Source organism: Numida meleagris, chromosome 5 (assembly GCF_002078875.1).
Source record: "Numida meleagris isolate 19003 breed g44 Domestic line chromosome 5, NumMel1.0, whole genome shotgun sequence".
NCBI lineage: Eukaryota > Metazoa > Chordata > Aves > Galliformes > Numididae > Numida > Numida meleagris.
Genome location: NC_034413.1, coordinates 14620214 through 14634426, shown reverse-complemented (window position 1 = coordinate 14634426; position 14213 = coordinate 14620214). Strand labels below are relative to the sequence as shown.

Genomic DNA, 14213 nt, shown 5'->3' with positions numbered 1-14213 from the left:
AGGAATGATTAAGAATGAACTCAAGTCTTATGTGCTTAACCTTCAAGATGAACTCCCCCACTGAAAATGCAGATGAGCATGGAGATAAGTTAGTGACATTGCTCATACTTTTACCTGAATTCTGTGATTATTAGATGCTCATCAAATTCTCTAGGACACATTATATTACAACTCTAAACATTTCTAGTAGCAATATTATCCTGTTTCATGCTGCAGTAACAATCATACCCTCTGAAAGCCAAAGATCTGATTGTCAGATTTAAAAGCAAACTTTTGAGAAAAGGATAGCTTAGTCCACTTGAAGCTACTTCTCTTTTGGTACTGATGAATTACCAATTACGAAGCTGGTGTAGCCAACCTTTCCATACATACCTGCATATTCACCTCTAGAAATAGGGAATGCAGAGGGAATCTTCTTTTTCTCCTGCTCACTTGGAGGTGGTTCATAGCTGTCATCAGGATTCTCCTCACTGGGGACCACGTACATCTCAGAGTCAGAGTGGCCATCTGGATTTTCATAATCACTGTCCTAGAAAGACAGAACTTCCTATTTCTTACTTCGTAACATACTTACTGCTTCATAGTGGAATATGACACAAATATCCTTGCAGGAGCACAATTAACTAAATTATGAGAACGCATCCTTGAAAGGTCAAGTTATCCTCCCCAAACAAAGAGGCACCTCAGCCTGCTCCCCCTCCCAGGAAGGAAACCAGTAACCTCAGGGTGACACTTGTATGGTATGGCAATTACTTTCCGTGGCACATTACCATGACTTGCTTCATTCTAACATGCTTTAAAAATTCATCTGAAAAATCTCAGTTTTAGAAAGCATATTTTTCTCTCTTTAAAAGAGATGATCCTAGTTTTGAAATTGTTCAGTCTGAGAAGTCTCTCAAATCAATTATATTCACTTATTTGTCCACGGCTATCACTGACAGCATTCTCATATGTACTTAAGTTGAATGTGAAAAAACTAAGGTAGCTAAGAGTGAAAATAGTGCAGATGTAACAAACAAGATAATGTTTCAGTAGTATTAAGTTAAACCAGAATTAGATGACTCAAAACTAAATATTTATTATATTTGCTTGTGCTGAACTTGTTGCTACAGTAGCCTCCTATGCTACCCCCAAAAGATATACTTACAAAGTCATCTGACCATTGGTCCTCTTCATTGTCTGCATGTTCTAAACCAAACACAGAGTTACTTAAGGAGATGGAATAGTGAACGTAAACATTTATTTTAAGCATAAATTGAAAAAAAAACCCAAACCTACATATTTAATTAAAAAAAAAGAGTGACATTTTCTTAAATGGTTCACTCATCACGTTGATTTTATCAAGAGATTCCAATCCATTTGTTAATTTTTCCCCCTATTTACTTTTATGTCACTGTTTCTGCTAGGGATGGACTGGTTCTGAATTCTCTTCTGTCTATAGAGCAGCCTACATGTAGAACCCTGATAAATGCAGATTTTGAAAGAGTAGCTGCTTATAGCTTTTTACTTGTATTGGGAAAACTTCTCATGCCTTTCTCGCCTGTCATTTTATATGTGCGAGCTACTTTCAGAGCTGTTGGTAACAGTGCACTGTTCTCTTGTTAGAGAAAAATTAAAAAGGAAATGTATAACTGAAACGCTGTTAGATATATACAGGTGTACACACACATGCAGTTTGAATTCCCAGTAATCCAGATTTACCTGAAGCATAATCCCTTTGTGGTAGACTTGGAGGAGGTTTTTTTTTTAGCCTGTAAATGATAATAATTAAAGTTATGATCTAATAAGCAGTACTCCCTAGAAGGAAATATTAGCGAGTCACACAAAGAAAGCCAGTAACATAAGATACCTGCAGAAATACAGATTATTGTCAGAGATGCTTAGCAAACAGCTACAGGAGAATGCTTTGAGAAGCTAGAAACAGATAAGAAATTAGAATCTAATCTGAGATTGTTTTCCTAAGAACAAGTTTTGAATGAACAGCTTCCTTGACCACCCACCTTCCTCTCAATTTCCAGGCAGAAAACTGATAACACAGATGCGCGTGCATCTCTGACACCTATCTTGAGATCAAAACCCGTTTAAGCTCACAGAGGGTTTGCTGAGACTAAGGCATAAGAAAGTGCTGATTACTCTCCAGCTATATTTTATAAATACCACTGTGCATGAACTTTATTTTCTGACTGGTGTTTAAATGTATACCAGGTCTCTCAGGGCCAGATTCTGTTTCCAATTACTATTACATTATGGTGTTATGCTCCTGTTTAGGTAAATATGATTACAATGGTATTTGCAGTACCAAGTGAGCCAGAAGATAGTTTGTAGAAATGCTGAAACGATTTTTGTGGCTATACATATATGTATGTGTATGTTTGTGTTTGCTAAATTGCAGCTGCCCAGAGAATAAACCAAATTACATAATCAGTTGGCATAACAATTATTTCATTAGCGTTCTAGCATTACTCTAAAAAATATATATATATTCTTGTTCACAATCAAAACAGATGATGCATGTGTGAAGTTACAGGCCAGACCGATGCATCTGAAGCAAAACAACTCTGCTTTTCGTAGCAATATAAAACATTAATACAATTTACATTAAAAGGACTCTTCAAAGTGACTTTTGAACACTGACAGCTTCCCTGATGAGACCTCACCATATTACTGCATCTTCCTCAGTGGCTTCAATTATTCTTTAATCAGATCACAACGAGGAACTTCTTTGATGTTACACATACGCAAAAATAATCAAATTTACAAAAAAAAAATCACCAACCTCCACAAAGAACTTAAAATATTTTTTGTGACCTCTGAGCAACAGTGATGTCTATAAATTTTACTTAACTGAGAGAATTTGACAGTCAATATTTAAGTCTCAAGCACGGTGCCTAGCTGTTGATGATCAAATGACCACATTAACTTGAGGTGGTGGCACACCAGCACTAACATGTTTGCTTACAAACTCTCCTCATTTTTTTTTCAGAAGAGCTTTGGCTGTTGAGCTGAATTCACAGGATTTGGACGCTCAGATGATCACAAAAAATGCACATGCATAAATCAATGAGTGAGTGGTACAGGTGCTTCTAAAGCTGCAAAAATTTATATATATAAATATATATATGTATAAAGAGAGAGAGAGAGACACCCCATTATTTCAAAGTGTTTGTCCATCTTTGCTCATTACCATCAACACTAATGAAAGATCTCTTCCTCCTCCCAGTCTTTAGCTTCCCACAGCATGAATAAACTTAGTGTACAAACAGTCAATGAGAAAGCATTCTCAACAGCACTGCTGCTGTGTTTGTCCAGGTTAGCACAGGCATGTTAGAAGGAAAAACCCAGGGCCACTGCCAGGGCAGATCTCAGGTCTGCCTAAGAAGGCAGATCAAAATCTAGTCAAGTACTTTGTTATGTGCCTATCCTGTGTTGTTCAGAGACAGTGGATGCTTGGAAAACAATGGAACTAAGACAATGGCAAGTAAGAGGCTCTCTGGGTCACAGTGTAAAGCATGCAGCCTAAGCCACAATATTTATTTCCAAACTGCTAAGCAGAAAACTTCAGCACTGTGTCCCTGGCCCTGCAAGTCCTGGCAGTGACCCTGACAGAAAATGTAAATGTTACAACAAAAGCATACAAAGCACAGAACGGAGCTGTGTGTCTAAGCAACCTAACATGCCATTGTGCAGATCTGAATTAGCATACCGATCCCAAGTATCTTTCCCAGTTTTGCAAATTAAGGCCACTTGTTCATTTTGGAACCTGAATATCAATAGAAGAAAAGAAATCATGTTTCTGTCACAGAGCTGAGATAGTTCACAGCCACATCTGCATTTGTTAGAAACATTTCAAATTCATTATTTATTCTCAAATCCACTTAGATTATTCTCACAGAACCAGAATGGATTACTGAGTGCCAGAACTGAAATCTGGATTCTTCTAAACTCAACTGGAGATTCGCTTTGCGGGTGCCAACATTTCATCCACTGAGCAAACCACAGTGCAATCTGAGAAGACATAATCCCTATGCCAAGGAGCCTATACCTTGCTATTTCAGATACTGATGCATTTATACACAGATGCTTGCAGAGCAGCAACTGACTCACCCTGTCCCGTTCCTCTGAATTTATCAACAAAGGACTAAGAGAATCAAATGCCATCCAACTGAGAATGTGTATATTTAAGTGGAAAAGAGTCCTAACATATCTTTTAAAGGTTATATAGCAGGTTATAGTAAACGCAATTTCTAAGTGAAATATTCTGGTGGTACCCAGCTCTGCACTTCAGTTACAGATAGTGGACCATCTCTGTGTGGGCTCTAATAGAACACAAGTAATTCAAGTTTCCATTGACCTTAATAGGGCCAGTATGTCCCTAAAATTCAGTAGAAAATAAGTTATCATCTAGATAATTTGAAATATGCATGAAAAATTTCAGTTCCAAAGATCTTCATAAAATCCAAGTGCATTTTGATGGTATGTTAACAGATTTTTTTAAAAGTAATTTAATATCTTACTATATACATCATTAGTTTCAACAAATAACTGGGAAGCATTTGAGGCATTTCATGTAATTGGGTCTGAATGCTGCTCACACAAAAACAGATTGCACTGCACACTAATTTTTAGGTGAATAAGTTATTCTGAAAGCAAAATATATTCTGAGATTTCCCCTTTTTCAGCTGAGGTTGATCCAGCAAAGCATATAGGCACATGCTTAATTTTACTCATGTAAGGAACCCTATGGTAATGGCAAGTATTAACGACATGCTTCAAGTTAATCACACATTTTGGTGTTTTCCTGGACTATATAGAGAACTTTAAAGTTGCCTGCAGTAAGGGTTTGGGTTTTCTGCTCTAACAACGCTTTCTCACAGACTACATTCAGAAAAGCAACCAAATATACATAGCAGTAGCACTTTATGTGAAGGACTAAATTCTCCTTCAGAGGCATTTACTCACTAGTGTATTTGCTCACTCCTCCGGCTTTTAAGAAGTGGCCACAGTCTCTTCATTTACAAGAGTCCTTCACTTCTCCCACTGTTTGCCTCTGCACAGAGCCCACCCACTTCATGGGGAATGTTTTTTCCCCAGATAGGATTTACAAAAAATAGTATTGCCGTATGCCCCACTCTTTATTCAACTTTGGCTAAAACCTATTGCTTCTTCTTCAACTTGAACATAATAATCCTCTTTGACATCATGATCTGCACAGCAGCTGGGGCTCCAGTTCTGTAAACAGGGCAAGCAGGTGAGTGGCAGCCTGTGTGCAATGTTTGTATTGCCGCTGTCAAAACATTGAGTTTGACTGGGGAATAAACAACAGGAACTTTAAGCAATGAAGGCATTATCTGCAGTTTTCTTTCTTGTTACCACACCTGTTCAGGCAGCTTCTCACAAAACTTTAAGACATTTGGATGGCAAACATACCCCTGCTCTTCCGCACCCTGGAGCTGAACTAGATTGCAGTGGGGGACTTTTCACGCAGAAATTTCCATTACCTCTCTCCATAATCAAGAGGCAACCCAGATTTCAGAAGTGTCTTAAACAAATGTTGTTAATAAGTTAATTGTCTTTCAAGACTACTTGAACGTTCTTCCCAATTCAAAAGCAAACACTTACAGTGTGTATGTTGCCCGTGACAGCTTTGGGCTTGCAATTACCAAGTACACTACTTGACTTCTTCCAAGTTTTCTCCACTTCTGAGGTTTGAATTTGAGCCAAAGCAATTTATGTTTTTCCAGTGCACAAAGTCCAAATCTGCATTTTAAAGCAGTTTTTAATACAATTTTTCCTGCTTCAGTCATGTTTATGTCTTTGACATGTAATAAAATAATCATAAAACTTACAAGGAGGAAGTGTTCAACTGGATAATCACATTAAAAATTTTTTTAATAGAAAAAATCATCTACTAAAACTAAACAAAAAAAGCCCCCAAAGGGCACAGAGGAATGCAGCCAGTTCTTGTTCTGCAAAGCTTGGTGTCTCTTTATATACAACCTTATCAGTGTTATCAACTCATGGCTTTATTCTAATTCTCATTCTGTACTGGGTTAAAGATTCAAGTTCTTAAGTCGTGCAAACGTGAGATTTATTTTTTTTTTTATTAAGTTTCTAACTTCATAATTGCAGATGGGATTAGTAGGACTCAGATGCACTGCAGAGGGTTCAAGAAGATTATATACATATATATATTTTTAAGTCTCAATTTGTATTCTCACAGCTGGAAGAGGTGGAATGCAAGCTTTGTGCTTTAGTCACACATTAAGAGTCTTTATAAGTCTGTTCTTTCTGTGGATTTTTTTTTTAATCTTGAGAGAATCAAAGAATTGTAGCACTACACCAGCTATCTCATACCTGGCATTTAACAACAGCACCTCTGACCTTCCCAGCTTCAGCTACATTTAGCTCTTGTTATTTTTCCCTTGTCCTTCCCAGAGAGTAAGAGGGGAAGGATGTATAGTCAGAGAAGTACTGATGAACAGCAGAATTCATGTCCAGGCTACTAAAGACAATCAAGTATACACACCATGTGACAGTGATAGAAATAAATGAAAGAGGATGAGTAATGAGAGGGAAAGATGTCTCCAGAATCTTCCTGATATATCTGGCATTACAATCAGAGCATGCTGAAGACCTATAGACAGAGGCAGAGCTGCGATAAAGAGGCCACAAGGAGGCCTGCAACCTTAGGTTTCTGTGGAGGGACTGGGTGCTGCTCCTAGAAACACATCACACCTCGTCTGCCCAGGGGAACAGCTGCCCCACAGACACCGAGAGCTTTCCAGAGCTCTTGCACGGCCAAATTACGCTACTCCCAGCTGCCTCATATATACCTGGAGTTAGCTCTTGTTAAAATCATGTTTTTTCTTCTCCTCAAATCAAACTATCGTGGTCACTCTCTAAGAACAGTTTTAAGAAATGTTTCTATGTGCCTTTTATGTATGAGAACTGCATTCCTAGAATTTAATGTGGTCATCCTGGAGTACTGTAGGTACCGTGTACTAATTAACTTTTAAAAGTTCTTAGTACTCAATGGCTCATGTGAAGAAAGACATCTGAATAGGAAAATCGCATTAAAGTGGGAGTTCAATGTAAATGAGCTATTGCATTAAGAAAAAGAGTGCTAAACAGCTTAAATAGATGTTTGACTGGAAACAGTGAATGGGGTATTCATTTGACAAGGATGCAGAATTACTGGAATTTCTACGTATAAGACACATGAATATTTTATGATACTTCTGTGTACGTGACATCAGTATTTATGTTGTTTAGCACTTCTTACTGAGATAAGAACGTTAGGTAATGGTGGTTTTTGTTTTAGGTGACTGATATATACAGGAGAACATAGCATATTTATGGGAATTCTATTATGTCTGATCAGTTGGTTCAAGGTGGAGCTCTAATTAAAGCTTAATTGCAGCAGGTAACTTAAACAGTGGTCTAAGAAAAAAGGAAAAGCTACAGTAATTCCCAAAACACACACAACAAAAATGCATTTTACCTAAATACTGTTTTTCAGTGCTACAACACAACCTCCCTTTGGAGGCCAGTTCTGTAGCTACTTTGGGAGGCTCTTAATAATGATGACAATACTGCATGTCACAGACCAGACTGAATTTCTTTACATACACTGCAGTACATCCTTCTAGGATAATATGGTCTCATCACCACTAGTATAATATTATACTACTTTAATCTGGCTTCCCCAAGTAGAGAAAACTAGGAGTAATGTTTCAAACTTACTTTTTGAACTTGTTTATTATCCCACTTTCATTTTTCTTGATATCATGCACCATCTTTTGAAGCTTCCTGTAAAATGTTAAACAAAACCAGCATTGAGATGACCATGTAGTTGAACACTCTTTAATATAAATTAAGAAAAATACAGGAAATATAAGCAGTAATTTTTCTTGCATCAAAAAATGCTTTATGTATATTCAGTAAGTAGTTCAGTTGCTAAAATTATTTGTGTATGAAGTTTCCCTCCCTTTTTAACTGAGCTTTTTGGCATGATTTGTGTTATCCTTCTTTATACAGTTCAGTGCGGTTTAAATAATCAATCTAAGCAAATGCATCAAGAAAGAATGCAATCACCTAATCTAATAGGTTAGAATATTTCAATATTAGCATATTGTTCAGAACTGACTTTACAACAATCCACAGCAATAATGGGAACATTCTCCAATTTACATGAGTCATTTTTAATCAATGGACAATTTACCTAATTCCCACAAAGCTTGAATATGTAACAAGAGGGGGGAACATGACCCTTTCCCTGGCCTTAACAATCTGAAAAGCCATTGGAGTACCTCCAACTCTCAGCTGTGAAAACTCATGATCTCAGGACTCCAATTACATGAACTGATATCTGGAATCAAATATAGTTTTTACTCATCAGCTGCACTGACCTCATTAAAAATATACTTGTAATCAAGTTAAGATATCTCATTTTTTTAGTCAGCAGGTATCAGTTTTTAATGCCTCTTACCCTTCTCATTTAGGGAAAAAAGTCACTAAAGGCAATTTCAAGGAATGCTGATACAACTTATTGCAAAGTCTGATTTTTATAGTGAAACCCATTAGAAGGCTGATCATCTTAGAAAAACTCCTATTGAATTTTCTTTTTTTTTTTTTTTTGGTTTCTCCATACAGTTTATGTTTGTCCTGTTACCTAAATTAAGATTTCCTGTATTAGACATGAGCTAAAGACTTCATCCCAGCTAATAAAGAGAAGCAAAAAGGACTTTTAAAAATTCTGCTTTCCACTCTTCATCATGAATTGTCTATGCAAATCTCATTGTCTTGCTTATCTCATCTTTGATGCAAGATTAGGCTACCAGACAACTGTTGGAATCTTTGCTTACAAAGACAACTAAAATCAAAGTTTTCTTGCCCCTTTTTTAAAGCTTTCTTTAAACTTGAAACCTTAATACGCAGAACGTTGAATAACAAGTTGAGCTTTGGTAAAAAAAAAAAAAGCTATCATCCATCTTTATCTTTGGCAATCGGAGCTCTAAAGTATTAAAATAACTCTTTCAAAGGAAATTGGATTTAAAAGATAATGTCACGGCTCTGATACATAAAGAGTGTTCCTAGAGCCTAAATATTTGCATGACTTTCCTTGAAGAGCAATTCAACCTATTTCTTCTAGATTCTCAACTAATAAAAAAAAATAATGAGAACAACTGAAAAGTAATTTACAAACACATCTGTAACTTTTTCTCAAAGCTCACACTATTAATTTACAGCAAAAGCATATAAAGTTAAGTGCTGATATTAAAAATAATATTAAATTGCTTATAGATGTTGAGAAACAGTGCCCAGCAAAATACTTAGAGCAATTTAATGCAGTAATGCACTACATCTATGAGAAAAGCCTCGGTTATCTAACAAAATTCATTAAATCTGCAAATCTTGACTGAAAATCTCAGATCTTCTGCCTTTCCTCTGTTTATTATTTGCTTTTTTCCTTCCCTCCCTAATAAATTCAGTTTCTGGTCACGCTTGAAATATCACAAATAACCATCTTCTACAGTTGACTGTTTCTGTTTTGTGCCCCAGCTGGCACCTGGCAGTGCCTATAAATGAAAAGTAATGAGGAATGAAAAGAATGAGAGGAGATTTAAATGGTTTAGTTCTAGTTTGGGGAGAATAGTTGCTTGCAGGTGTTTGTGTCCTTTTCAAAAAGTCTTGGCAGTCTTTAAAGAGAAATGCATGTAAGACTCTCTTATTTTTCTTCCAGTATGTATAGCTTGATAGAGATAGGTTTTTGGTTTGGGCCTTTCTCTAGATTTAAACCTGAATGTTGCTTATTGTTCATCTCTGATGTTCATAAGTTTACAAGAACAAAGTTATGGCATTCTGAAAAAAAAAAAAAAGAGGAGAAAATGTGTTTTCCCATGCAGTTGAACTGAAACAAAAGCTTGCCTAGGTTTGCTTATTCAAATTCCTGAAGCCATTTAATTCTGTAAGTAACAATTGTGATAAATTAGGGAATATCTAACACATATTTGTGATTTCTTCATTTCTTGAAGTTGCATAGCTCTCACAGGAGTTGTTGCAACACTTAGTTTGTTGCCCCTGGACAACTTGACTCCAATCGAGCCTGTGAGCACCAGCAGATAACCAATGCACTATGACAGTGGTAAGTGTAGTAAGTCATCAGATGTGGACGATCTTCAGTTTAAGTAGAACCCCATTTGAATCATTAAGTTGAACAAATTGCAAAAACCAGTCTGTTCACTTAGCGAACAAAAGTTGAGTTTTCTTGACATACAATAGGCTACAAATTGTGAGTTTCACGACAATCTGTCTCTCTGGTAACTTTAGAGGGACAGAAGAAAAGATGAGGGTCAGGTAGTGGAGTCTCCTGATCTTAGAGCCTGAAGGTCATTCCAGGGCAATGAAGAAAACAAAGTATGGAAGGTCATTTATACACTGAATATTTTGCATGGATCTGTGTATCTGACTGGCTCTCTTACACTTCTTGTCTGTCTCTCAAATATTTTACCTAAGAAAATAGCTCAAGAGGTTCCTTGTGGGAGGAAATTTACAGGGCAGCAGCCTTGAGAGTATCTAGGACATGCAGTCTACCATGGCCCAATGTAGATAACCTTTGTTTACTTCAAGTACAAAACTATAATATAATTCACAACACTTCTGAGTCAGGACCTTGTTAACAATTAGTGATTATTCTCCTGGGATGAACAGGTACTGGAAACATTTAAGGACCTCAGTCAGCTAACACTATAAATTAAAATAAACAATGCTAACTTTATCTTGCACTTCAGTTAAGTAAAGATAATAAAGAGGCCAAACTTAAGAGTTAAGAAATAACTATAATCACCAACTCTTCATTCAACTTTGGCTGAGACCTTCTGTAAAATTTTGCTTGCAGATAAAGGCGTAGTCTGTGTCAGTTAATCTCTGAAAATGCTTTTCAGCAATAGCTATTCCGAGATCAAATTCAATTATGAATAGATGGGACCCTTTGATCCGGGACCCACTGCACATAAAACAGGCTTTCAAACTTCTGCAGTTATTGCTGGTAGTAAGCGTGCACATGAGAAGCTTAAGTCTTGGCTCTAAGCATGTCTAAAAAGTTTGTTTCTGGAAAATATATGAGGAATATTGGAGGGAACAACAAGTAAGTCTATCCCATGAATCCTTCAGCTGTACTTTTTTCCTTTGCTTAAATTTGTATTTTCCAGTTTCACAACATCAGGCAGTCAAACAGTTCAGTGGACAGGTTGGGCCTGTTCCAGGTAATAACTCCATGTTAACTAGAATCCCTACTATTCTAGTTATTGGACAGAGTCTCTCAGATTTTAGTTTCTCTTTAAATAGCTCTGTGCTGACTTGGTCTGTTAGGATGCTGAAGGCAGAGACCTTTTGTCTTCATTGTTGGAGCCCAACAAGAAGTGCTAGTAATTGATAGCAAGGTGTCAAGTGAAACAACAGGTATTTATGAAGTACCTAGCAGACAACGTTCCCCAAATGGGGAGCTATTTGTACTGGAAAGGGATTTTTCTATAACAATTAAAAGAAAAAAAGAGAAAAATGCATTCAAATAAACCTGGCATGTTTTCCTGTTTTTGTTTAGGACTTTGTGAATATAGCTGAAGTATTACTTGCTGAAGAAGCTACTCTAGTCCGAGCCTGTTCATGCTTCATGAAGACTTCATGTGAGTCTTCATGCTCTCCTCTGGTTTTCTGGCTTCAGAGAAGTCCACCAACATACTAACTTATTCTTGCTCTACGCTTTTGACATAGAGAAATTCCCATATTCTAGTAAGGATTAGTATAGTCACTGACTGGTATAAGATTTAAATGAAAGATAGCCCATGGGACATCAAGCCCAGGTTTCTTATTTCTGAACTCCCTACACAGGGAAACACATCACACTACTAAACACCAGGTTTTATTCTACTTACCTAAAGCAACAAAAGTACTGAGGGAAAAAAAAAGATTTTACTGTATGTTGATCCGTCTTGGAGATAATATTCAAAAATAATGAGTATAGTTTACTAGAAAGTATGCCTGAGAGAGGAGAAAGAAGAGCATTTCCTTTTAATGTTTAGGAGTAAACCTTTCCAAAAGGGGATGCTTTTATAGCCCTATGTTTCTTTATTTTTCTTATCAGTTTTGACCTCCAACAATTAAGGATTATCTAATGTACTGAAAAAAGGTCATTACCTATGATACCCATATAAAAGAAGCCAGAATGGTTTATCATGGCCAATACAATATAGCCTGAAAACAGGACTTGCTTTGTCACAAAACGCCTAGTTGCACTCAAGAACTGGCAGAGCCGCCTTGAGATAAAAACAAAATGGAATAAAACCACCCTCTCTTTGATCTGGTCACAGCTCAGCATATGAGGAATGAAAGGCAGTGGATAGGCCTAGCCCGTGACACATCCAGATTCTTGGAAATCAGATGGAAGCTTTTGATTTTCTTGCATGTTAGCTATACCACAAAAGCTTACTAAATTTAAAATAATATGAAAGAAGATATAAATGATCCAAAGAATAAAGCATGCAATGAACTTTTGACTCAGATGTGCAACAAGTTACAGAGCCCATGGACCCGAGAAAGAGGAGTATCTTACTTTCAGACAGTTGTCTGTAATGAGTAATTTTTCGGAAATTATATCTATTTGCATTCTAAGTGTCTTCATGCATCTGCAAATATATATCCCCAGAAAGACTGGGGATAATCTCTACCTCTCTGGAACTTCTCTTTAGAATCATAGAATCATTAAGGTTTGAAAAAATCTCTAAGATCATCCAGTCCAACCATCCACATACCACCAATATTGCCCACTAAACTATTTCCCCGTGTACCATATCTACATCTTTCTTGAACACCTCCAGGGACAGTGACTCCACCACCTCCCTGGGTAGCCTGGTTCCAGTACCCAACCACTTTCAGAGAAGAAGTTTTTCATAATATCCAGCCTAGAGAACCCCTTGTTTGTGCACTGGGTGTTGGTAATTCTAAGCAAGACTTGTGTCACCCTGTGGTAAGCAGTTGGGCTGCAAGGAGCACTCAGGTAGGCCCAAATCTGTTTCGTGTGTTCCTGTTCATCAGGGGATACCTTGCCATGACATGTGGTCAGGAAAAGGTGCAGCCATGAAGATTTTGGAGGCCTGTGGAAAAAGTGTGGCCTTGGTGGTGGCAATGGCCACCCTGTGCTGCTGGGAGCAGAGAGGGCCCTGCTGTGTGCAGAACAGTAAGTTCCCCTCTTTGTATGACATGAATACATTACTTTGGACCTCCAATACACACCCTGGGCATCAGCATTTTATCTATACATCTGGCTCTGGAACATGGCGAGGGAAGGCCTGCGGCAAATGACACCACTCTACTGCAAGAATACACTATGTGGTCTGCTGGATGGGGGGGAGCGGACACACATTGCTTTAGTGTATCCATCTGCGAGCACAGATGTGTGAACTTGCTATTGGGTGTGGTACTGATGTTGTTTTTGGAAACAGGGCTGATTGCAGCATCAGTAGGGAGCGGTGAAAAACAAAAACAAGTTTTAAACGGCTCACAGGAAGTCTTCAATATTACAAGCACACACACTTTTGTTTAACTGGAGGGCTAGAATTACACCTTCTCAGATTTCTAACACTCACAGGACTATCTGACTTATCTGATGTGCCTCTTGAAAAATACTTATCTGTACTCTGGGAGAAGTTACCTGGGTCAAAGAAAGGGCAACATTTTGAAGAGGATATGTTCAGACACAGGCTATGTAAGGAAAACTTGAAGCAATATTAATACACTCAAATATGAATTGACCTGTGTATTCTTTCTTCTTCTCCTAACTTCAGTCAGATTTTTAACTGACAAAGTTGAACTGGCTTCAGAATATTAACTGATTGAAAAATCACAGTGTAAATCAATCAGTTTGCGCTCTGAGTTAAGTTCTTATGACCCTTTGGTTATGGCTGTTCCTCACTAGCAGGTCATTCTGTTGTTCTATGTCTAGAAAGTCTAATTTTCTGAAGACAGTTACTACCTCCAGTCACCTCAGGTAAGAAAAGTTCACTTTGGGTGTAGCTCTCATCTGCCTTATTGTCTTGAGAAAGACAGCATAACAGATCAACTAAAGCAAAGTAGTTATTTCTCTTTTCCCAGACAAATTCAAATGCTTAGCATTGGGAACTTGAAAGAACAGGATTTAGTAACTGCAAGCTTAGACT

The 14213-nt window shown here is 37.4% G+C and overlaps 1 protein-coding gene across 5 annotated transcripts in view; it reads right to left on the bottom strand.

Annotated features, from left to right (window-relative positions):
* The window catches only part of BLNK (B-cell linker), a 98780-nt gene that overhangs the window by 19594 nt on the left and 64973 nt on the right, over positions 1–14213 (bottom strand). For 3 of the 5 annotated variants that reach the window (XM_021400057.1, XM_021400059.1, XM_021400060.1), the window contains 5 exons: positions 7744–7809; positions 3704–3760; positions 1702–1751; positions 1148–1188; positions 373–529 (listed from right to left, as the gene is read on the bottom strand). In XM_021400057.1, the coding sequence (XP_021255732.1) occupies positions 373–529; positions 1148–1188; positions 1702–1751; positions 3704–3760; positions 7744–7809 (371 nt within the window). The remainder of the gene's footprint in view (positions 1–372; positions 530–1147; positions 1189–1701; positions 1752–3703; positions 3761–7743; positions 7810–14213) is intronic. The other 2 variants (XM_021400058.1, XM_021400061.1) reach the window with 1 other exon arrangement.